General features: G+C 43.7%; 2 protein-coding genes across 2 annotated transcripts in view; one reads left to right on the forward strand and one right to left on the reverse strand.

Moving 5' to 3' along the window:
• LOC135933794 (zinc-binding protein A33-like) lies at nucleotides 1–1,202 on the forward strand. The gene is made up of 2 exons (XM_065471972.1): nucleotides 1–1,079; nucleotides 1,193–1,202. Exons 1-2 carry the CDS (start codon nucleotides 1–3, stop codon nucleotides 1,200–1,202), a joined length of 1,089 nt encoding a protein of 362 aa, XP_065328044.1.
• Nucleotides 1,203–7,142: 5,940 nt separating this feature from the next.
• ift172 (intraflagellar transport 172) overlaps nucleotides 7,143–24,374 on the reverse strand; it is a 54,769-nt gene continuing 37,537 nt past the window's right edge. The window contains exons 35-48 of the mRNA XM_063495169.1: nucleotides 22,391–22,520; nucleotides 18,363–18,461; nucleotides 18,092–18,201; nucleotides 17,811–17,874; nucleotides 17,253–17,339; nucleotides 15,683–15,799; nucleotides 14,472–14,582; nucleotides 14,235–14,354; nucleotides 13,005–13,100; nucleotides 12,380–12,439; nucleotides 12,083–12,181; nucleotides 11,261–11,414; nucleotides 10,097–10,188; nucleotides 7,143–8,646 (exon numbers count right to left, since the gene is read on the reverse strand). Coding sequence (XP_063351239.1) covers nucleotides 8,557–8,646; nucleotides 10,097–10,188; nucleotides 11,261–11,414; nucleotides 12,083–12,181; nucleotides 12,380–12,439; nucleotides 13,005–13,100; nucleotides 14,235–14,354; nucleotides 14,472–14,582; nucleotides 15,683–15,799; nucleotides 17,253–17,339; nucleotides 17,811–17,874; nucleotides 18,092–18,201; nucleotides 18,363–18,461; nucleotides 22,391–22,520 — 1,429 coding nt within the window. The 3' untranslated portion in view covers nucleotides 7,143–8,556. The remainder of the gene's footprint in view (nucleotides 8,647–10,096; nucleotides 10,189–11,260; nucleotides 11,415–12,082; nucleotides 12,182–12,379; nucleotides 12,440–13,004; nucleotides 13,101–14,234; nucleotides 14,355–14,471; nucleotides 14,583–15,682; nucleotides 15,800–17,252; nucleotides 17,340–17,810; nucleotides 17,875–18,091; nucleotides 18,202–18,362; nucleotides 18,462–22,390; nucleotides 22,521–24,374) is intronic.

Here is a 24,374-nt window from a genome sequence, read left to right on the forward strand (position 1 = left end):
ATGGCCTCCGGATCAGAGGCCAACCTCCACTGTCCCGTGTGCTGTGATATCTTTAAAGATCCAGTTCTTCTTTCCTGTAGCCACAGCTTCTGTAAGGTCTGCCTCCGGAGATGGTGGAGAAGGAAAGAAGCACTCGAGTGTCCTGTTTGTAAGCGCATATCTGGGAAGAAACACCCACCTTGCAACTTGGCACTGAAGAATCTGTGTGAGGCCTTTTTACTGGAGAGTGATCAGAAGTCTGAGGCTCTGTGCCGCCTGCACTCAGAGAAACTCAAACTTTTCTGTTTGGACCACCAGGAACCAGTGTGCCTAATCTGCAGAGACTCCGAAAATCATGCAGATCATAAGTTCAGACCCGTTGATGAAGCTGCACGTGATCACAGAGACGAGCTTCAAAAACACCTGAGGCCTTTACAGGAGAAGCTGAAGCTCTTGAAACAAACTAAAGGAAACTACACCCGAACAACAGAACATGTTAAAGTCCAGGCTCAAGACACAAAGAAGCAGATTAAGAAGCAGTTCAAGAGGCTTCACAAGTTTCTAGAAGAGGAAGAGCAGGCCAGGATTGCTGCTGTGAGTGCAGAAGAAAGGCAGAAACGTGAGGTGCTGAAGGAGAAGATGGACGTTCTGAGAAGAGAGATAGCAGCTCTTTCGCAAATTATCAGAGCAACAGAGGAAGAGCTGAGAGCTGAAGACACCTTCTTCTTAAACAACTACAAGGCTACAGCAGAACAGGTCCAGGAGCATCCCCTGATGGGTGATCCAGAGCTTCTTCTAGGAGTTTTGCTGGACCAGGCCAAACACCTGGGCAATCTGACCTTCAACATCTTGAACAAGATGGCTGAGGCCAGCTCGTATACTCCTGTGATTCTGGATCCAAACACTGCCCATCCAAGACTCAACCTGTCTGAAGATCTGAGTGGTGTTAAACAGGGACGGACAGTAGAGTCTCCCAACAACCCGGAGAGATTTGACAGCTTCTGCATCACCCTCGGCTCTCAGGGATTTAACTCAGGGCTTCACAGCTGGGAAGTTGAACTTGGACACAGTTCACACTGGATCCTGGGCGTGGCACCAGAGTCAGTCCAAAGGAAAGGACATTTAGCCTCGCACTCTGGGTTATGGACAATGGAGTTTTGTAAAGGTAAATACAAAGCATCCTCACCATCAAATTCAGTCTCTGTTCTTTCAGTGAGGAATAGGATCAAGACGATCAGAGTTTGTTTGGACTGTGACACAGGGGTGCTGAGTTTCTCTGATCTCGACAGTCTCATATACTCCAACTCATGTACCTCCACCGAGGCCCTGTTCCCAGTTATAGGCACAAGTGATAAACGCCTATTAAAGATACTACCTGAAACAATATTACTAAATAATACCTGTTAGATTCCAACAGAGAGGATAATGACCTATTGGTTTGTGGACTACTATTTTAAAGCCTTTAGTATTGCGGTCAGATACGGTCAAAATGTCCATATTTGGATGATGGTGGAGTACCAAGTTATCAGCTAAAGCTAGTTAGCTTGGTTAGGTTTTGGACAATGACATATATTTTCTAGTTTTGCCTCTGCACACCACCACAGTGGCTTTTACATCTAAATAAATCAACATCAACTATGCTTCAGATGATGAGCTGTTTTTTTCTTTCTAAAATGCTAAAATTGCTAAATTTACATCTTAATGGCTTAACATAAAGCTGAATGTGGTTCCACTCATTACAGTCACAAAGAAGCATGAAGCAGGATATGATGAATGCTTAGAAAACGAATAGTTATGTCTATAACTTCTGTTCCCTGAAGGAGAGGAACGAGGTACAACACATAAGTATGGGATATCACGCCCTCGCGTGTCCTGGCTGAAGAAACCTTTATTCACGCCTTTAAGGCAGATGACGTGTGATGACACGCGCACGGCCCCGCCTGCACATATAGCCGCTGTCATCACAGTCATCCCTCAGTTCGATAGCCGCTCTTCACCGAGCCAAACTGCACAGTGGGGCCACCTTGTGTTGTACCTCGTTCCTCTCCTTCAGGGAACAGAAGTTATAGACATAACTCTTCGTTCCCTTTCAGTCGATTCACTCGGTACAACACATAAGTATGGGACATATATACACGCCCCGCAGAGCAGCCACCGAACCGGAATCGGGCCACCACTTCCTTAGTGAGTGGTAGACCCAGCAGAAAGGACAGTATGAGCCACCGAAGGGGCTGTAACGTCCAACCGATAAAACTGCACAAAAGTGTGCGGTGATGCCCAACTAGCTGCCGCACAAATATCAGCTACAGGCACCCCTTTAAAAAGAGCCCATGAGGTTGCCATCCCCCTGGTGGAATGAGCCCTCACCCCGTGGGGCAAAGCAAGACCTCTGGTGCTGTATGCCAGTGAGATAGCTTCTATAATCCAGCGGGACAGCCTCTGTTTGGACAGAGATCTACCTCTATTCGGATTGGCGAAGCAGACAAACAGCTGGTCACATAAACGCACATTCTGAGTGCGCTCAATGTAGGTGCGTAGCACACGCACTGGACAAAGAGAATGCATCCTCCTCTGCTCCTCAGATGCAAAAGGAGGGGAGCAAAAGCTCAGCAACTCAAACTCCATTGAGCTATAAGATGCAGGCATGATCTTGGGAAAATAGGCAGCATTTGGACGCAACACGACCTTGTGGCCATCAGGAGAAAACTGTGTGCAGGCGGGATGCACAGACAGCGCATGAAGGTCACCCACTCGCTTTGCCGAAGCCAAAGCGATAAGTAATGCAGTCTTATATGAAAGAAATTTCATATTCACAGACTCAATAGGTTCAAACGGGGGGCTACAAAGGGCCTCCAGCACCAAAGACAAGTCCCAAGCAGGGACACTGGACTTAAGCACGGGTCTCAGCCGGCGAACTCCTTTCAGAAAACGTATGGCGAGGGGATGTGCACCTGGTGTCACCCCGTCAAAGCCAATATGACAAGCAGATATAGCTGCTAAATAAACCTTAATTGTCGAAAATGAAAGGCCCTTATCCAGCAGCTCCTGCAGGAATGTCAAAACATAGAGCACTGAAATGGGAGAGTGTGGCGGTCCTGGCACCATTGCTCGAAGGCTCGCCATTTGTAAGCGTACAAGCCTCTAGTAGATGAGGCCCTAGCGCTCTGAATTGTCGCTATCACACTAGGTGGCAAACCCTTAGCAATCAAGTTTAGCCTCTCAGCAGGTAAGCATGAAGGCGCCACAGATCTGGGCGCGGATGAAACACTTCTCCTCCCGCCTGAGAGAGGAGATCCCTGCGGAGAGGAAGCTGCCAAGAACCCGCTGCTAGCAGGCTGATTATTAAAGGGTGTAACCTCCATTCTCTCACCAGAGGACCCCCCCTGGAGAGAAGGTCCGGCCCCAGGTTCAGGTGGCCTGGGACATGGGTGGCTCTCAGAGACAGAAAATGAACACTGCACCATAACAGCAGAGAGCGAGACAGCCTCAACAGGGGAAGAGAGCGTGTTCCTCCCTGCCTGTTTATGTAAGACACCACTGTTGAATTGTCCGTCCTGACTAAGACATGCTGGCCCTGCAGGACTGGACGGAAATGCTTTAGAGCTAAGAACACTGCTAACAGCTCTAAGTGGCTGATGTGCAGCTGGCGCTGAGCTGCGGACCAGATCCCTCTCACTGATACACCCTTGCACAGCGCTCCCCACCCTCTTAGGGAAGCATCTGTGGACACCACCTTGCGAAACAACACCCTCCCAATCCGAGAGCCCTGATGCAGCAGCCTGGGCTCACTCCAAGGACGGAGAGCTAGCATGCAAGACGCGGTTAGCGGCAGCCTCCTCCGGGGATGACGCGATGCACACAGGCGGTGAGAGAGAGTCCAGCGTTGAAACGCTCTCATTTTTAACAGTCCAAGTGGCACTACGGCGATCATAGATGCCATCATGCCCAACAAGCGTAATATCGTCTGGAAACGCAGTCTGCGTCCCAGCTGAAACTGAGCGAGGCAGCGATGAAACGCGGCCACTCTGTGATCCGACAAACTTGCGCGGCTGGAAAGCGAGCATATTTCCAAACCGAGGAAAGAAATCTGCTGACTCGGGATTAGCGAGCTCTTTTGAAAGTTCACAGAGAACCCCAGTGTCTGAAAGTGTGACAGAACCAGTGACAGCTGTGTCTCCGCCTGCTCTCTGGAACAAGCTACGAGAGCCCAGTCGTCTAGGTAGGCTAAGATACGGATGCCTCTCTCTCTGAGGGGCGCTAGCGCTGCCTCGGCACATTTCGTAAAGGTGCGAGGAGCGAGCGACAGCCCGAACGGCAGCACTAGGTATTCGTAGGCTACGCCCTCGAATGCAAACCTCAGAAACTGCCTGTGTTTCGGGTGTATAGCCACATGAAAATAAGCATCTGTTAGATCGATTGTCGCAAACCAATCTCCCGGGCCGACTGCATTCAAGAGCTGTCTGAGTGTTAGCATCTTTAACCTGTACGTACATAGATACGTGTTCAAGACTCGCAGGTCGAGGATGGGACAAAGCCCTCCCCCTCTTTTCGGAACAACAAAATAGCGGCTGTACCAACCTTTGTTTGTCTCCGAAGCGGGGACCACTCGTATTGCTCTTTTCTGCAATAGCGCCTTTATTTCCTCTCTGAGTATCATGGCCGCCTCGGTGTTGACAGTCGTGTTTACGACTCCTTGGAAACGAGGCGGCTTGACCCGGAACTGCAACCGGTAACCCATGGCAACGGTTCGCAGCACCCACGGAGAGGGGCCAGCTGACCTGCAGCACCGTAGGCGGGGCGTTGTCGCCCCCCAGTGTGTCTGCAGGGAACTGCATCACCTGCCTGACCTGGCTCATTCTGCCCGCAGGCTGAGCATTTGTGATTGTTTGAGAATAAACAACACTCTTTATTGATTGTAACATGGGAACATGTACATTCACACAGTTTGTTGGAGGCACCTTTTCTGGGGCACAACAATGAAAAACAGCGGGAACACTCGATGTGGTCACCTGAACATTTAACACACCTGAACAGGGAGTTACCTGAGGCATTTTGTGTGCAGGGGTTTTGTGCTTGGGAGACAGTGTTAGGAAAGTGCAGCGCCTTCTGGGGCTGACAACCTGAACAGAACTTAAGCGGCACCTCTTGTGCGGCAACAGAGGGGTAAAAGCAGCGTCTCCCTGCTGCTGGACCCCTTCTCCACTCGAAACCACAGCTAGGAGGGCTGAGGCTTCTTCCTCCTGGGCGTCGGGTCCCGCTGGGGGCCCGAGGGTGGGCCTTTGCTCCAGGCCGACTGGCGTGGAGCTCGGGCCGGAGGATGTGCTCTCGCTGGCGGCACACCCACTTCAGCAGTGGGCGCCGCTCTCTTGCCAGTCGGCAGAGGAGCAGCGGGCCTGTGAGAGCTAGCTGCGGGCTTGGGTTTCGGCTGACGTCTGGGGATGATGTCGCGCAGAGCTTCTGTCTGCTTCTTCCTCAGATCGAAGCTAGCCTGAATGGCTTCAAGTGAATGTCCGAATAACCCAGCCGCAGACACTGGTGCGTCCAGATATACAGCTCTGTCCCTATCCGGGACGTCAGAGAGGGTCAGCCACAGGTGCCTCTGCGCCACTACTGTCGAAGCCATCCCTCTGCCCAGGGAGAGCGCTGCACAGCGAGACGCACGGAGGATGTGATCTGTGGCGACTCTGACCTCGTTAAGAAGAGGTGCCAGCGGGCTGTCATCAGGAACCAGCGATCCGAGCTCCGCCAGGCACATTGCCTGGTACGTCTGGAGCATGGTGACGGAGCTCATGGCGCGAGCAGTGCCGGCCTGAGCCCGATAAATCTTCTCCAGCTGCGAAGCAGAGAATCTGCAGTGCTTGGACGGCAGAGTTGCGGGGCCGCCGACACCATGGTTATGGGACGGGGCCAGATAAGCAGCCAGAGACGGCTCCATAGGGGGTGGGTTAGCTAAGCCAGCCCCCTCGGCGCCGTCCAACTCCATGTACTGTCCATAGCCGGGCACAGTGACGCGGGTAGACAGAGGTTTGTCCCATGACGCTGTTAGCTCGTAGAGAAAGTCTGGGAACATGGGAAGGCAGTTTTTGGCCGTTGCGGGCTCCGGTGGGAGGAAAAAACCCGCGAACCGCGACGGCTTCTGAGCTGGTGGAGGAGAGGGCCAGTCCACCTGCAGCTTCTCAGCAGCACGGCGAAACAGGGAGAAAAGAGAGGTGTCATCGTGGCCGACCGGCGCAGCAGCGGCGGCACATTGGGCCGACAATGAGCTCTCCTGCTCATCCTCCGACAAACCATGGATGTCCAGGCCGATGTCCAGCACGTCATCGTCTTCCTGGGGAGCGCTGGCGGGCTTCAACCCAGGCTGAAGCCCGTCAGCGCTCCTGCATGGTTCTGGCTCGTCATCGGCTAACCCGTCAACATATTCCATGTGGTCAGCCCAGCTAATTGCGGGGACATCGACCGGAAAATCCTCGTCTTCGTACTCGAACGAAGCCGGGGCTCCAGACTCGAAAAGGAGAGGGTCATGCCGTGCGACAGCCGAGCGTCCCAGCACTTTTTCCACAAACGTCACCCGTCTTTCCAGGGTCGAGCGCCGGAGCTGGCGGCAAAACGCACAGGCTTCGGGCTTCGTCAACGCTCTCCTAGCGTGGACGATCCCCAGGCAGACAGGGCAGGCATCGTGCTGGTCGCTGTCGTGCAAAGAGAAACCGCATCCCTGAGGACAGGGGCGAACAGAAGATTTCTGCTTTGCTCGCTTCGGTTTGGAGTCCATTCCAAAACGCAAAGCGAAACGCTGCACAGGAAAACTTGAAATTAGCGCTCCGCGGGCAGCCTACACACCAACAGCGCGGTGGAGGCTAACACCAACAGGGGCAGTTAAGCTAAGTTCAAGTCGGCAGACAACGGAGCTAACTAGCAGCAGCTAGCTAGCCCAACTCAGCAGAGGTGTTCTCAGCGAGGTGAAGAGCGTAAGAACTGAGGGATGACTGTGATGACAGTGGCTATATGTGTAGGCGGGGCCGTGCGCGTGTCATCACACGTCATCTGCCTTAAAGGCGTGAATAAAGGTTTCTTCAGCCAGGACACGCGAGGGCGTGATATCCCATACTTATGTGTTGTACCGAGTGAATCGACTGAAAGGGAACCACTGAACATTTTTATATTGCAACTTTATTAAACAAAGTATATTCCATATTGAACACTCAGTAAAAGCTTTGCCAAACATAACTGGCCTCTGAAAAACATTCACAGAGAAAAGAACTCAATTTAGTCTGCAGACATTAAACAGTCCTAAACCGCCGCCACAGCATCATAGTGTCAGGTTATTAAGTATTGTAATATCTGCTGCAGAGGAAAGCCTTCACAGACAGAAACCTGAGACAAAGTCCTTCTGATGATGAGAAAATACATAGAAACAACTAGATGGATGATATGTGTTTCCACGGTGACTGCACCTTGGGATAAACTGACCAGTCAGAGGATAAAATAAATAACAAAAATGAAACATCTTGGAAAAAACAAAAGCAAACAGCATCACTTCATCCCGATGCATCGTATTCCTTGGTGCTTTAGAGTGCTAATGTTGAGTTTGTTTTGATTCTGCACCGCTCTCAGTAGAGCACAAAACAAGGGTTAATCCGCCGCTGAAATTATTCCCCAACAAAGTTTATTCATTTTTAACTTAAACTACAGCACAAGAGCTGTTTCAGGAAATCACTTTTTTTGTGTGTTTTTGCTCAGGAACTAAAAGGGCTTGTGGTTGGGGCTTACACACACTGAGAATATGAACAGGTTTTTGTTTTTTCTTCTGTGTTTTGAGGCTTCAAAGAAGAGCATTGTCTATTTTTTTGTTGTTAGCTGTTTTATGAAACATTTTCGAGCTCCTTACTGATTTTCTGAAGTTGCTTCAGAAATATGTGAACCTGAATTCTAATAAATACTTATGGGTTTTTATCTTGTGCTTTTGCTCTGACAGTGGTCAAATTTTAAGACTAGTAATGTTAGAAAAATGCTTATTGACTCTTGTCAGCCTGGTATCTTACTCTAATGACCAGAAACTAGCAGAAACTGCTAAATCGGCTCAAAGTGCTACATTTCAGAGTCATTTCAGTTTTCTAACAGGCTGCTAGCTGAAGCCTCGTATTTACTATGAATCAGAAAAAAGCACTAAATATATTTCTTGAATTCTTAAATTGTCAATTGTTGAGGTTCAAAGTCATGTATATGTACTTTTATTATCATTTTACCAATTTACAGTTTAACATACAACGGTTTAACATATAACATTTAACAGTTTAACTATACTTTTAAGGTGCCTTTTAAATAAGAAAATCATGAACTGATTTAAACTGAAATGAAGGGATTGTGTATTCTCCTCTGGGCAGGAGGGAAGAGGCTTAGAAACTACTTTTAAAGTGAAAAAAAGAATAAAATTCTGGGGACAATAAAAGAGTTGGTGTCCTGTGAAATATTTGAATTTGCGGAGAGAAAAGATGAGGAAGAATAGAAGGAAGAGCAGGTGTTTTAAAGTGTGTAACAAAGTAAAAAAAAAGGCACAGGGCAGAGCTGCAGATTGTTCTATCAGCGGAAGGAGAATCCGGACGCCGGCAGGCCACCACACCACTGCCTGATGAACTCGAGGACGTCCTGACACTCTGGACTGTGAGTGGTCTGTGGGGAGGTGGAGGAGAGAAACACAAACAACAACCCATCAGGAAACACACGTGAGAAGGGAGGTAAGGATGCTATGTATATTCATCTGCTGATTCAAACTCAAATAAGCACCACTGTTTTCATTTCTCTCAATGTGATGAACTAATTCAGTATTGTAAGACTCAGGAAGGTTAGGCCTCAGTTTCATGCTTTGCCAGTTGGCAACCACCAGTCGCAGGGGAAAAATGTGTATTCCCAAGTCAGTTAATGAGTAGTTGCTAGCAGTTGCTAAGTGAACTCAATCGCTAAAGCCCCATTCACACAGACCTGGTCTCTAGCTGGTGGCCAGTGGCCCCAGGTAACCACTGATTGCTATGATAAAGTATGTATTCTGCGACCAATTGGCGAGTGGTTGCTGGCAGTCACTATCACGTAGCTAGTTACAAAGATGTATATGGTGTTGCACTGATATTCTCTTTCAAATTGCTTTGGTTGTTAACTGGTTGCCATGTTGACTTGTAATTTATAAAAAGAGACTGACTTGTCTGCATGCAATCAGTATCTACCTGCCAAGTGTTAGTGAAACTGTGAAAAACGCAATGTAAATGGGAAATGAAGAACATTCGTCTTCAAAGTAAAAGTTGCACCATTCAAAATATGTTGCTTGCAGGTAAGGTAGAACTTTTATTTTGAAGGCACATGTCTGTTTCCATTTTATGCTGTACTTTTTCCAATTTGGAGAGTAAACGGCGAACGTTTGCAGATAACTCTGTGTCTTCTATACAAACTATGCTAGCAACCATACCAATCTCAAATAGGTCTCTGGTTTAGCGCCTTCTTAGTGACCGATTTTACCTAGCAACTAGCCAGCAGCCTCCAGCAACTGCCTAATGACTGGTGGTGGTGCCCAGCCAATCTTATTTTTTGCAGAACATCTTGAAGTAACACAAACATGATATTATCAACAGTAAAATACAATTTAGAGTTATAAGAAGCCAAGAAGTGCTGGGCTCTAACTCATGCACCATTATGTTTTTTTTTCTAGTCATAATGAATCCAATAAATTACAATCCAACATTAGCATTTTCACTAAAGATCAGCGCTGTTTCAAAGAGAGTTGAACCTGAAAGAAATGTTTTCTTCATGCCTTTGCTTTGAAAAAAAAGAAAGAAAAGAAAAGTTTTGAGTACTGCTCCATGATGGGAGTTCCTTTCTCTCTCATCCAATTTTAAGTTGAGGACAGACGATCTGGGTAAGTTTTAGGAGTTTTAGGAGTTTTGAGTTCCTCAAAACTAATCAAAACTCCTCAAAACCTTGAATGACACTGCATTTAATTACAGTCCCTGTGGAGTCAAATGCACTCCTGAGGTTTTTTTATTCAGAAAGAAGGAGAGATCTGTTTGTGTTGTTTTTATATGCACGGAAATTTTTCAGCTTACAAAAAAACAGTTTCTCTGTTTGATCTCACCTTCGTGGCCATGAGGAATTTGTTCCAGTCTTCCTTGTTGGCTGCTTTCCCCGCAGCAGAGAACTCGATTTTATTCCTCAGCACGGGGTAGCCTGAAAGCAGGAACACCACAGAGCGAGGCTACATGCTGTGTCTGACTGCACAGTCACGCAGCAAACTGGAGAATCAACACTTACAGCAAGGCCACAGCATGTTTTGTGTATGATAGCGTTCTATTATATAGTAGCTATCATTTCATATTAAAATTTAAGAAAGAAAATGGTTGAATGGTCCATTAGGTTTTAAATGAAGGTTCTTGAAGTGGACCTATTATACATTTCTTTCTCTGTCACATATATACTGTTTTATTGCTGGATTAATATTACACAAGGCCACAGTTTCATGTCAGTGCTGTTCACAGTGAGAGAGGATATGCTGATCAAACCTTCTGTTTGTGACAGGTAGCCAATCAAAAGAACGTTGGCTTTAAGGTTGCGGAACTAGAAAAAAGGTGAATTGAGCGGCTGCACTAAGGTTCAGTATAAGATATATAAGAGAATAACAAAAAGCTTCGCTAGTAGAGACCAAGAGTAAAAACATGAAGATAGAAATGAGCAAAATAGGTCTCCCTTAAATACAGATTACCTTCTTCAAATAACACAGAGGTGAAAATAAACATTTATTTGAGAACAAATCCATCTTAAATCTCCAAAACACCTCAAACAACAGCTCTACACTTTCCTGAATTTAGATTTCATTACATCAACATGCACACGTTAAAGCATGTGTGAAATCTCGTGCATTGCAAAGTGGATTAGAATTCAAAATCCCCAATGACACCATACTTTACCTTTTTAGTAAATTAGATGTTGTGTAAATGTCAGCACTGTACAGAAACATCATGGGTGTGAGAAGAAAGTTTAACAATAGGTAAACTATAAAAGTTCCAAATAACAGAGAACATGTTGCAACTTTATGGTAATTACAGTATTTTTATTAAATTATTTCATGTTTTCCACAAAATAAATGATGAAACTTTTCTTCTTGTTTTTTGCTTTTCTCTGTTGCATCACATCAGTTTGCAGTTGTTTTTCCCTCTGATCTCTTTTCAATCTTTGAATTTAACAAAACTTTGATAAGTCTTGGACATGCTTGAGTGTTTCTGTGTGTGCGTGTGTGTGTTACCGGTGAGGACGCAGGGCAGCGAGCGAAGGCCGGTGTTGGCGGCCACCAGCGAGGCTTCGTATGTGTTCCTCTCGTCACGTGGCAGTACCTGCTCGAGCCGATGGTCCATGGACACCATCAGCACCCAGTCGCGGATCTGGTCCCGCTGGGCGACCTGTAACACACACGCTGTTTTCAGACAGCTTTTCTAAACATTGCTCATTGCAACTGAGCCGCATGTCAGGTTGAGTTCGATTTTTTACATAAAAAAATACAGTTTGTGTGATGTCAGCCTGCAGTGATATGAGTTTCCTACACAGAAACTCAGTGACTGTGTTATAAACAGGAATAGGTTGAGCTTGTTCAGACAAAAGAAGACTTTTGGACAAAGCAATCTTAAATGGGCTGTTATATAGTTACTATTATTCTTTTCAATTTCTCTAACCCCAACTCCTAAACCCCCCCAAATTTTGGTCATCATATTTAAGAAGCTATAACCAAGATAATAAAAATAACTAATAAAAACAAGCTTTAATGTGACCGATAAACAGGAAAATGTGAAGTATGATTTTTGTTAAGAGGGCCTGATTTGGCCCACAGGCCACCTGTTTGCCTGCCAATACTTTCTAATTTGCAGCTACTGCGACCCTGCAGCTTAAGACTGGGTGCTTAAATGGAGCGATCTGTCATCTGTGCTCATTTGTAAAGAATATCACAGAGGAATGTGACACTAACTGGACCAGATCTGATTTGTAGCACATCACCAATATTGTCTTCATCTATCAGTATGACCGCAGCGCATCCGGTGGGATATGTGTTTGGTGGGCGGTGATGATGTCTTACTGTGACGCAGAGTTTGGTGGGAACTGGAACCTCAAAGGGAATGTCGGTGTCTAGGAAGTCGGTGTGGTCCAGAGTGTCCAGAGTCCCCTCGTCAATGCCCTGGACAACAAAATCAGCCAATCGCAAATGAAAAGATTAAATTTTAAAGTCTTAAAAAATATAAAAAGTTTCTTTGGCAAACTTCCTGTTTTACACATTAAAAGTTCAGATGGTCTAATGGTGTTATAATGGGATTTTGCTGGTATTCACGGAATACATAACAGAAAGGTCACAAATAAAGGTTTCTACAATACTTACATCGCACAGATCCAGGAAGTGGTTGAGAAAGATGAAGGCCATGTTTTCCCAGCCAATAGCCTGCCAGAATTAAAAACATAACACGTAGAATCAACACTAGACCGAGAGAATCTGCTCCTTCAAAAAGATTATCCTCTAATGACCAATGGCCAATCACCAATAGAGCAGAGTTAAAGGCTTGTAAGTAGTCATGGACTACCTGAAGTATACAATGCATTTTCAAATGTACTTCAATCATTGAATATCTGGGAATATTACCAACTTTGTGGAGAAAACTCATTGAATTTTGTGGTCTAGGACAGGGGTGGGCAATCTCAGTCCACGAGGGCTGGTGTCCCTGCAGGTTTTAGATTTGTCCTCGAACCAACAAAGATTTAAATGGCTAAATTAGCTCCTCAACAGCTCTCCAGAGGCCTGGTAACGAACTAATCATGTGATTCAGGCGTGTTGACCCAAGGTGAGATCTAAAACCTGCAGGACACCGGCCCTCGTGGACTGAGATTCCCCACCCCTGGTCTAGGAGGAACATTTTAGACTATGAACATGCACCTGGAACTAAAAAAAACCCATCAGCACTACCGAAGCAGAACAGCTGCACCTCGTCCTCTCTGATTGGTGGACTCACCTTGCAGGCCAGGCCCGCCTCATAGAAAGCTTTGTCCACAGGAACGAGCTCAGTGTGACGCAGCAGAGACACGGAGAGCTTGGTTGCTATACTGATCTGAAAATGCACAGCAGAAGAAGAGAACACTTAAAAAAAAAACAAAGTAAAGCTTCCTACATATCATCATCAGTTACCTAGGCAGAGGTTTAGATTTGTACCATGACATGGTCTTTTTTTGTCTTGTTCCCTGTTAGAATTTAACTGATATTCATACTCGTGTTTCTAACTTTTCACATTTTTCTAGAGTCTCCTCCTATTTCGTCTATCTGTTTGTTTCTTTGTCTTCCACTGTTTTCACTTCCTGTTTTATTTTGGTAATTACCTCTTTGTGCATCTTTCCTGTGCTTTTTAAGACTGCCTGTCTCAACTATGTTCACCTGTGCACATTCAGCTCTGTGTATTTTTAGTTTCTTTTTGTTTGTCCACTTGGTAACTCCCCTCATGGATTCCTGTTTAGCTTAGGTCAGACTATCATCACTGAAGTCTTCTATAATGTCCTGTGGTGTCTGGTTCCCGGTGACGTTGTGTTCTTTCCCAAAATGAAAGGCAGAGATCGAGTATACATCACAGATGGTAATGTGCAGGTGGTCAGAAAGAGGCTTACAGGAGGACATCTAAAAATAGAAGAAGCAGTACTGGAAGCATCCAAGGTGCACCAGGAGATGACCTCGGGACCAAAATGAAATCTGGTCACGTTTTTATTTTTCTGAGCAAAGACAGAACTTTTTTCTTGCAATACATACATGCTCTAAAAACACTAAATAATTTGAAAAATTTGAAGATAAATTTTGTCTAAAACTAATCAGAAATCAAGCGACCTTTTGTGAGGGAAACATGGCTGTAGGAGTTAGTTTAGATGATATTTTACGATGATTTGTGCGGACAGAAATAAACCGGCGAATAGCGTGGAAGGAGGTGGCAGGCAAATGTTGCCTTGCTGGTCACATTTTCTGCAGTTCACATGGTGGATCTATCCACAATACAAGGTGTTTTCACCTTGTATTGTTCACATCCATCACTTCTCTAACTCAACATCATCTATGCTGTTACCACAAGACTCCAGGCTTCACAGTGCTTTGTTCTATTGTTGAATTCTCACCAATTTTGAGCAACTTTTACAAAGTCATTTTCAAACATGTCCTCATTCTTAAATATTCTGTATTTAGGCAGGTGCTGTTTGTGTTTTCATACCAGCTGCTCGACTCCTTTAGCAGCAGATCTTGTGGCGTAGTAGTGAGAGATTAGCAGCATCTGTTCAAAATCTTCATGAGCTGGAGTGTTTGCCTCGGTTGATTTGGACATGTTCTCGCACTGAAATCACAGCAAACAGAAATTAAAAAAATAAAAATTGATGCATTTTATGAGGACAAACTTATTTTCATGTTTTTTAAAATGGATCGATAAAGGCATTTACTAATTTTGATTTACCAGTTGGAAAAAGAAATTGCGGAGGTCGGCGAACATGCGGTAGGACTCTGGTCCATCGGTGTCGGGAAGGTTAATCAGGTCCAGGAACAGGCGTTTGTAGATGTTAAAGTTCTGATTGTAAAAAATAGCAAAGCTTGTAAAAAAATAATAAACAAGAGATTTCTCTTTTTAATCGTGTTGTTAAGGCTGTAATAGAAATCAAAATATCTTTTTTTTAAATAAAATACAGCTGCCTTTTCACAGTCAGTTTGCTTTTTATTTGTGTAAATATAATTTCCCAAAGTCACTGATATTATTGTCTATTGAAATAATCTGGAACTGACTGACTCAAGAACCATAAAAATCTGTAAACCAGGGCTCCAAGCTCTTAAGGTAACATAGAGTTTTGTTGTAAATAACGCTTTATAGCAAACAAAAATACTGGCAGTGCCCACTGCTACCCATCAGCCTTCTAATAGATACACCTATGGTTTAATTAGAAAATCTTGGGTAATTTTCAGAAAACCTGATGTCTGACCTTTACTTTCAAACTCGTCTGAGATTTTGCACCTATGCTGTCAATCTGAAAATCCTATATCGTCTCATTCTCAAGTTATTGCATTCACAAACTTAGGTGTCCACGCCACCTGCCTGCATAGCAGGGTGACGACAACACGGCTGAGGGGTAAAAACTGGAGAAGAAATTGGTTTACTATGCTTAAGAACACTAGCTATTTGGCTTTTGTGGCGCTAATTGAGACTCTCACTGTACATAACAACAAAGTCGACAATCTTGGCAATCAATGCAATCTTGTCGACACTGAACTGCATAAAAACATGTAGGTTGTTTGAAACTATGCAAACATCCCCATTGTGCCAAAATCTTGCACAAAATACACCACACCCTAATCTACGCCATTCTTGTGTTTTGTCTTGTTTTTTGTTTGTGGTCTCTCTATGCTTATTTTATCTTTTCTTTACCTAACTGGCCACAGCAGAGAGGCAAAGCGTGAAATGGACATGGTGGACTGGCGTGTCTATAACACGTTTTGCTGTGATACTTGGTTGGAATATTCATATAATTTCACCTTCTATGAAGACTACAAAACTAAGAGTAGATATTCTACATTAAAGAGGGAAACTTGGGTTATCAGGCAGTGAAAGAAGGATAATGTACCTTTAGGGTACCCACTAGGTGGGAACGGAATTAGCTATAAGAAGTGTGTGTGTACCTGAGGGTTTGGTGGTACTCCGTGCTGTATGTAGAGCTGAAGAGCCTTTGGAGCTTCCTTATCCTTAATGAGATGTGTTGCGTACAGAGCAATGTACTTATGGAGGATCTGAAAGGTCTGACAAAACACAACACAAAAATTATGAAGCCTGACAGAAAAAATGAGGTCAATGAGGTCTGTTAATGTTTTTCATAAACAGAACCGTAGACTAGCCAAACGAGCAAACAAGACCAAAAAGCATGAGAAAAAAAAAGGGTTGCCTCAGCAGAAATAATTGTCCATGAGCGCCCGAATATGCTTCATCTTGTGTGACAGAAATGCCCATGCAGGCCTTATTTGTCTGAATATTGCCACAGTGCGGGGATGAGTTTAGCTAGTTCATAAAAAAAACTGCACATTAAGGCCCACTGGAGGGAAACATAAATCAACATAAACTACTTAGCTGCTGCAAAGTTGCTTTTCTGTCTGATATCACCAGGGTTGAATCAGGGGGGACTTCGGATGGGACAGAACCCCCACCCAAAACAAGAACCACCCCCTCAGTGCTGAAAAGTGTTCGATTAATGTCTCAAATTAACTTGTAATACAATTTGAGAAAGCTCCAAAGTGGATCATCTCATTTCCAGACATGGACACTTTGGATTCGGCTCTAAGAAGGATTGGAAGTGCTTTCCTGGAGCCTTGCAGCACATTTTTCCTGGAGGTAACAACAAATTACCCTTAGCTGCAGCTAGGACATGGTTTAGTCCCCTTTGTTTCTGTTGTGGAAAATCTTAAATAAAATTGCAACCACCAGGTGAGTGTGTCTTTGAAGTGAGGTTTGTTAAGGAAAAAGAAAAAACAAAACAAAACACTGCAGTGGAGAAAACATTCAGGTCAAACACCAAAACAGTTTTCTGAGGAAGGACGCCCCTCTGAACTCTTTTATACCTTCTCAAACACTCTGAAACAAAGAACATTCCACATCAGATCATATATTCCTATACCTTCAGTCCAGCTCATCCTTGACCCTCTCCCACTCTAAGAAAAGTTACAACCACCGGTCACTGGTCTGACTGTACATGTTGTTTTTGTCCATGCTTTTTCAGCTGGGGCACCTGCTCATCAATATCACCTACCTGCATCATAAAGCTCCGGATCTGAACTCCGCTCAGTGATTGTTTCATCCCCTAATGTAGTACTGCCATCACTTAGCCTCTAGTTTATCAATTGCTCACTGCTTTGTCTAAAAATCGAACCCCTTGACCTCACCCGGTTACCTGCTTTCGCTCTAAAATTGCCTGGGATTTTAGCCCGCTGCCTATATGTGTAATACCTTATCAGAATCACCGGATTCCCTGTAGATTTCCCAGCATCATCGCTCTACCCCTACTTCCCAACAAATTCTCACAAAGTTCCTGGTTGTTTGAAGTAACGATGAATGACTCTTTCCCCTGTGCCCTGCTTTAGAGTTCACTTGTTTTAGAACTTTAAAACCCTGATTTGAGCAAAAGTTGTTTGCCTAACAACCCAAAAAACAAAAGAGGTGACAATATAATATGAACTCTTAATGACATCAAACAAGACATACCTGTTTGGATGCTGTCTCCAGGCACTTCTCCCACTGGCCTCTTTCTGCGTAGATGTCCAGGGCCGCCATGACATCCACTCCCACCAGCTGAACGAACACAGTCATCAAAAATAAAAACAAACAGTTTTCAGCTCTAAGAAACACAGCATGAAACTTGAAATTAGACCATTACATTTTCTGTCTTTCTCTGCTCATATTTATCAAATGGCACTGGCAAAGTAAACAACTCGGAGGACATGTAGGGCTCCACAGAGCAGTGAAATGGTGCAGGAAATACAGCAATCATTGCAAAATCATCTCAGTGAAACGTAACAAATTCTTATTCTGGGAGGAACATGCTGCTGTTTACTACAAAAATGGATCAAATGAGAGATATTTATCTCTTTTTGCTTTATATAAACGTTACACCATCTTATTTTTCTGGACCAAACTGCTTGGAGTGATTTTGGAAGCTGAATTTTGTCATAATTGTGTCAGTATTAGCTTGATAACATGTCAGCTTTTCTTTTTTTTTATTTGTTTGGTTCAGGGTGTCATAGAGTGTATACTTGTACTTACAGACTCCACTCTGCCCTGGTTTTTAAGGTGCTCCTTGTACTTCTGGTCCACGTAGTCCTCATACCTGTCAAATATCAGATTCATAAGAAACAGGGCAGAGAGGTACGCATGCTTAATAAAACTGATATGACATTGAAAAAATAACCAGCATGTCTTCGTCTTTCTGTTCGCTTCTTCTATTCTGAGTTTTAATTCAGTGTCGGCCCTTGTCTTTGTTGCTGTTCTGCCCGTAATAACTATGATACACTCGAGTGTTTGTGTGTGTTTGTGTGCTTTCAAACCTCGGCTCCAGCTCCTTGGCGACTCTCTTGGCTTTGTTCCACTCCTCACCCTCAATAAAGACATCGATTGCCTCTTTGATGAGGTCCATGTTTAAGTAGAGCTCAGCAGCCTTCAACAAGCAAATACAAACAGGACGCAGGAAAGAGGCAACCGGTCAGATATTTGATGCTTGGACATATTAAGAGCATATATATTTGGATTGTGTGTGTGTGTGTGTGTGTGTGTGTGTGTATTGTTTTATTAACTGCATCTACGTGTGTTTTCACTCACGGCGTTGAACTTCCTCAGCTGTGCGAGTCGTGGTCCGACCACCTGGATCACCTCCACTGCTACGTCTGCTGTCAGGAACTTGATGGACAGCTCTGCCGCCTGGACATATGCACACAGCGAGTGCACATGCCAAACAGTACAGGACACACAAAAAGACACACAAAAAGGAAAAATCAATTCAAACCATATATAGAAATATAACATTTAGAAAGTTCTGTCATTATTTTGTTATTCAAGTCTGCTCAAGACGTTTCTTTTTTTTCCTTTTTGGAATTCTTTTTGCAATTATTTCATGAAATAAATCGAGGTAGGTGACACGTTTTTGGTATTAATGGGCAACAAATCCATGAAACCCTTTTGATAGATTCTGCATTTCCTTTTCAGCAACCTCTCTATTTTCTGGTTTGAGAAAATGTAGCTTGGGACAAGAGAGTTTATTCTGGATAGGAAGACAGAAAGAGTGGGTACCATATGAAGATAAAGCCAGTACTGATTTATTTTATCTTCTGCATATGGACTCGGTATTAGTGGTATTTATATAGCACTTTTCTGCACTTGCTGAGCACTCAAGGCACCCGACTCCCACTCACACATATACACACATACTGTGATTCATCCTGGTCGTGAACACATTCACACATGTCATCATGCAGATTGGAGAAGCCCGGGATCGAACCACTGACTGAACATGCAGCTGAACGTCTGTTTCCGCTCCACTGCCATGAGGATAGATACAGAAAACCTTTACCACTTCATACAATAACACCTGCCACAATATTCATTATGGACTTAAGCTATTTCCTATTTAACTACTATAGTTTTCTGTTGTTTTGTATCTGTTCTGTGGTATTGATTTTAATGAACTACATTTTTTTAAAATGTTGTGGGTGCTGTAGCACAATATTTTCCCAACTTTTTCGATAAGAAAATATTTGTGTCTTATTTTTCCTACTTCAAGTGTATTTTATTCTAATTTTTTTGCATTTTTTCTCAGTCACACATACGTTTAGTATGTGTGTGTACACCAAGACATATAATGCACTAAACTTGCTTTTGCTACTGTTTTTTTCTCTCCTTACAATATGTGTCTTTGGCATTTTTGATATTCTGTACAGCAAAAATATTATAAAACCAAATTTTAAAAAAGAAGTAGCAGTTCTTTCATAACCTTTTCAGGACACAGTTAAGAAAGTGGGCGGGGCTATTAATAATAATAATAATAATAATAATGGATTGCATTTATATAGTGCTTTCAAGACCCTCAAAGCTTTACAATTCCACTATTCATTCACTCTCACATTCACACACTGGTGGAGGCAAGCTGCAACAGTTGTAGCCACAGCTGCCCTGGGGCAGACTGACAGAGGCAGGGCTGCCATATTGTGCCATCGGCCCCTCTGGCCATCAGGTGAAGTGTCTTCCCCAAGGACACAACAACCAAGACAGACAGAGCTGGGGATCGAACCGGCAACCTTCCGGTTACAAGATGAGCTTCCCAACCCCCTGAACCACGGTCGCCCCCCAAGTTATTGTTATTCCACCAGTTTCTGAGCCACCGCAGTGTAAGAAATGGTACATATTTAAAAACTGCCTCTTATTACCACTGCTGTTTTGCCCTACCAGTACTGACACTGATGATGTTATACTTCGAGGGAGAAAGAGTTCAACTTCTTCAACTGTTTAGCTCATGACATTGAAAAGATATTAAAAGAGATCTTTGCAATGATAATAATATAAAATTATCATGATCTGTCATCTCAAAAAGCAATATAATGTCACCATAATCTTTATATAATCCATTTGATTCTGACTGTGGGGATAGTTGGTGATACATGAACTGACTTTGCTGTTTGTGTCTTGAAGAAAGAGTCTTTAATTCTTCTAATGCAATATTTCCAATACGGCTGTACCTTGTATTTCTATCTATTTTCATTCATAGTTACTAATAATAATAATAATAATAAATAATAAATGTCCACACTTAATTTTCAAAGGTTTAAACAGAGAGTCCACAGTAATCTAATTTAAAAAGAAACAAAACACCATAAAGCAGGAAAAGTTCACGTTTGAGGAACTAAAAACAGTTTCAGACTGAAAAACTAAACAGCTGTAAACGAGACTGCAGAATTCTTTTAGCTGTAATTATAATGTGTTTTTTTTATTTAAATCATTGTCCCTTTTAAACAACATCTGTGTAATCTCTGATTTAGCACTTCTACATTTAAATAGACTAGAATCAGCTACTTCTGTGAGGTATTTGGCATGTTTGATAGCACTCACTTTCACCTATTAAATATAAGGTGTCTTTAAAAAAACAGATAATTGGAATAAAGGTCATTATGAAACGCACTACAGGAAGGAATCAAAAATTCAAAACTTAAATCAGTGTATCGCCTGACTCATCTGTAATGCAGATGCAGCATTTTCTGACCTAATGAAACTCACTTGGGGAAAAAAAAAACAATCTATTGATCTCTGTGATCTCTTCAAGACCGCTTCTTTACAATCACGGAGATTGACCATTCACATTTCAAATAATCTGACCTCTGCACTTTAATCAATAACATGCAGTATGTGCTGCGTATCTTCATGCTCACAGCAGAAATCACCTATTGATGTTGGTGACATGGTGACCTTTCGCCCTCCTCCACCTTTAGTGGTACTCTTGACTACAATTAAACATCTATTCTGTCCTTCACCCACTACAGAGCTTAAAGTAAAAGTGAAAGTAATTACTGATGCTGTCTAAATATAAGATCTACAGTAGGCCCATTAAAGGTCATGGTGGGAAGTTTTCTTTTATTTCTGGACTATTTTTGCAGAACCAGAGAATAAGTTACTGAATAATTTCCTTCTTTAGGGAAATAAACACTGTTTGAAATGGTTATAAATCACTGTCTGTAGTTTTTATGTCATGAAAGCTCAAACAGTACAGCGATGCCAAAGATAAAATGAACACTCCAGGGAAAGCGGCTCAGAGGAAGACAGAGAAAACGATGAAGAGTGGACAGACCCATGCAGAGACCTCAACCCTCGGCCGCAGCCTTGAAGCCAAACTGTCAACTTACTACAGATTGTGATTTATTTTAATGCAGTGCTAAATTCAGACCGCCTTTTTTCGAGGAGATTTAGTGGTTTTCTTTTAAGATTTGACACAATGTAAGTAGATATTTTCGGCAGGTTGACAAATCGAGTTAATACTGTTAATCTAGGTGAAAAGGGGATTCTCACATTCTGAGCTGCAGTAATGTTTTAATTTATTGCATTTCAAAATATGAATAAGGTTTCCGTGTGCATCTAGGACAAAGATCTGAAAATAATTCATTTATCCTTTAGATGGTTTCGACCTTTTGGAGTGTTTGTGGTGTAAAAATAAATTCTGTGAGTAATATTTAACTGCAAAAGCTTGTGATGACTGTTGTACTAGAAGGTTAAACCTCCCACTCACTATTCCTAACCCCTTATGTCTAGTGTATCATATTTGTGTAGGTTTTTTTGAGTTTTTGAGACTTCTACATCAGCAGTGGGATTCCCCCCGCCCCCACCCCGATAAAACCTAAATAAATTGCACAATACATCCATCCATCCATCGATTTCTTTCCGCTTATCTGGCGATAGGTCGCGGGGGCAGCAGCGTAAGTAGAGAAGCCCAGACCTCCCTCTCTCTAGCCACCTTCTCTAGCTTCTCCGGGGGAACACTAAGGCGTTCCCAGGCTAGCCGTGAGATAGTGTTTCCAGCCTGTACTGGGTCTGCCCCAGGGTCTCCTCACAATGTACATATATATGTTTTTAATTCTATAAGACATTTTAACCTATATTCAGAGTAAGATCTTTTTAAATATGCCTAGGTTAAAGGCTAACTTTTGTTTTTTCAAACCTGCCTCTAATAAACCCATAACAGACTTAAAAGCTCTTCTTTATTCAGTAGCAACTACACGTGTAAAAAACTTACTATTAATTTCATATTGTTAAAAAGAACTAATGATCATGTGAATTAACAGTTCTATGCAGTTGTTTTTCCTTTTTACCTTCATCCAACACTTCTCCATGAGGGCCGTGTTTGAGTCATCTTTAACCTTCAAGTAATACTCCACGGCCCGGGAATATTCACCCGACTGCTCCCACTCTCTCGCCTGCTCCAAGAAGCCCTCCACACCCCTGAAACCACAAACAAACACACAGACTCACATAAACAGGCACAAACAAGTCCCCTTCATATGATGCTCATTTTAAATCTTTTCCAAATCTGTAATAAAAGCAAACTCACACTTGCTGTTATTTCTTCATGAACCAACAGGCAATAAACTCTTTTTTTTAAATTAAAAAAATATTAAACATTTCACAATAGCTTTATTTAATTTCTATGTTATTTTACCAGTTCATAACAATCATGGCATAAAATAGTTAATGCTATAATAATAACCACCATTACTAAATGGTAAATTGACAGTTAATTGTGTCAATGCTAGGGTTCCCTTACAGTCGATTTACTCGGCACAACTCATGTATGGAATATCCCACCCCCGTTTGTCCTGGCTGAAGAAATCTCTATTCACACCTTTAAGGCGGATGGCCTCAAACAACATGCATAGGGCCCTGCCTACACATATACCCCTTGGCATCACAATCAGCCCTCAGTTCTAACGCTCTTCACCTCGCTAAGAGCATATCTACTGGCTTGGGCTAGCTAGCTACTGCTAGTTAGCTCCATTGTCTGCTGGCATAAGTTAGCCCAACTGCCTTGTTGGTGTTAGCCTTCACTCCACAGCTGGTGTGTAGGCTGCCCACGAAGCGCTAATTTCAAATCTTCCTGTGCAGCGCTTTGCTTTGTGTTTTGGTATGGATATCAAACCAAAGTGAACAAAACAGAAATTTTCTGTTTGCCACTGTCCTCAGTGGTGCAGTTTCTCTTTGCATGATAGTGACCAGCAATGACGCGTGCCCCATTTGCCTGGGGTTTGTCCAGGTTAGGAGAAGGCTGACTGACCTGAAGTCTGTGTGCTTTGTCACCAGCTCCATCACTCTGGAACCCTGGAAAGGTGGGTGACTTTGCGGAGAAAGTTCCAGAGGAGGCTCTTGCATGCTAGCTACCGGTGGGAGCCCGGGCTGTTGCACCAGGGATCTTGGATTGGGAGAGTGTCGTTTTACAAGGTGGTGTCCACAGATGCTTCCCTAAGAGGGTCGGAAGTTCTGTCCGATGGCGCATCAGAGAGAGGGGTCTGGACACAGAGCTTCACAATGATGTAGGGCTGCTAGCTGTGTTCTTAGCTCAGGCATTTTTGTCCAGTTCTGAGGGGCCAACATTTCCTAGTCAGGATGGACAATTCAACAGTGGTCTCTTACATAAACAGGCAAGGAGGGAAACGCTCCCTTCCCCTGTTAAAGCTGTCTCGCTCTCTGCTATTATGGTGCAGTGTTCGATGTCTGTCTCTAAGAGCAACCCATGTTCCAGGCCATCTCAACCTGGGGCCAGACCTTCTCTCCGGTGGGGTCTCCCAGTGAGGGAATGGAGGTTGCACCCCTTTGATATTAGCCCAGATACGGGATCTATTTGGCGAGGCAAGTAGATCTTTTTGCCTCCAGGGTGAACACTCACTACCCCATGTTCTTCTCCATAATTGACAGGGATTCACCCGTGGGCATAGATGCACTAGCGCACCAATGGCCGGACGTGCTCCTCTAAGCATTTCCCCAGTCGAAGTGATATCTCCAGTTCTTGATAGAGTGCATCGGCAGCACATCTCTCTGATTCTTGTTGCCCCCTGGTGGCCAACAAGGTCGTGGAATGCAGAGATAATCATTCTGCTAGCAGCAAGTCCTTGGCAGCTTCCTCTCTGTGGGGACCTCTTCTCTCAGGCAAGAGGAGAAGTGATTCATCTGCCCGGATCTATGGTGCCTTTATGGTTACCTACTGAGAGATCAAATTTGATAGCTAAGGGTCTGCCCCCAAGCGTGGTCCTGTAGAGGCTTTTATGAGTACAAATGGCAAGCCTTTGAGCAATGGTGCCAGGA

The sequence above is a fragment of the Pelmatolapia mariae genome, linkage group LG15 (genome assembly GCF_036321145.2).
Source record: "Pelmatolapia mariae isolate MD_Pm_ZW linkage group LG15, Pm_UMD_F_2, whole genome shotgun sequence".
NCBI classification, from domain to species: Eukaryota; Metazoa; Chordata; class Actinopteri; order Cichliformes; family Cichlidae; genus Pelmatolapia; species Pelmatolapia mariae.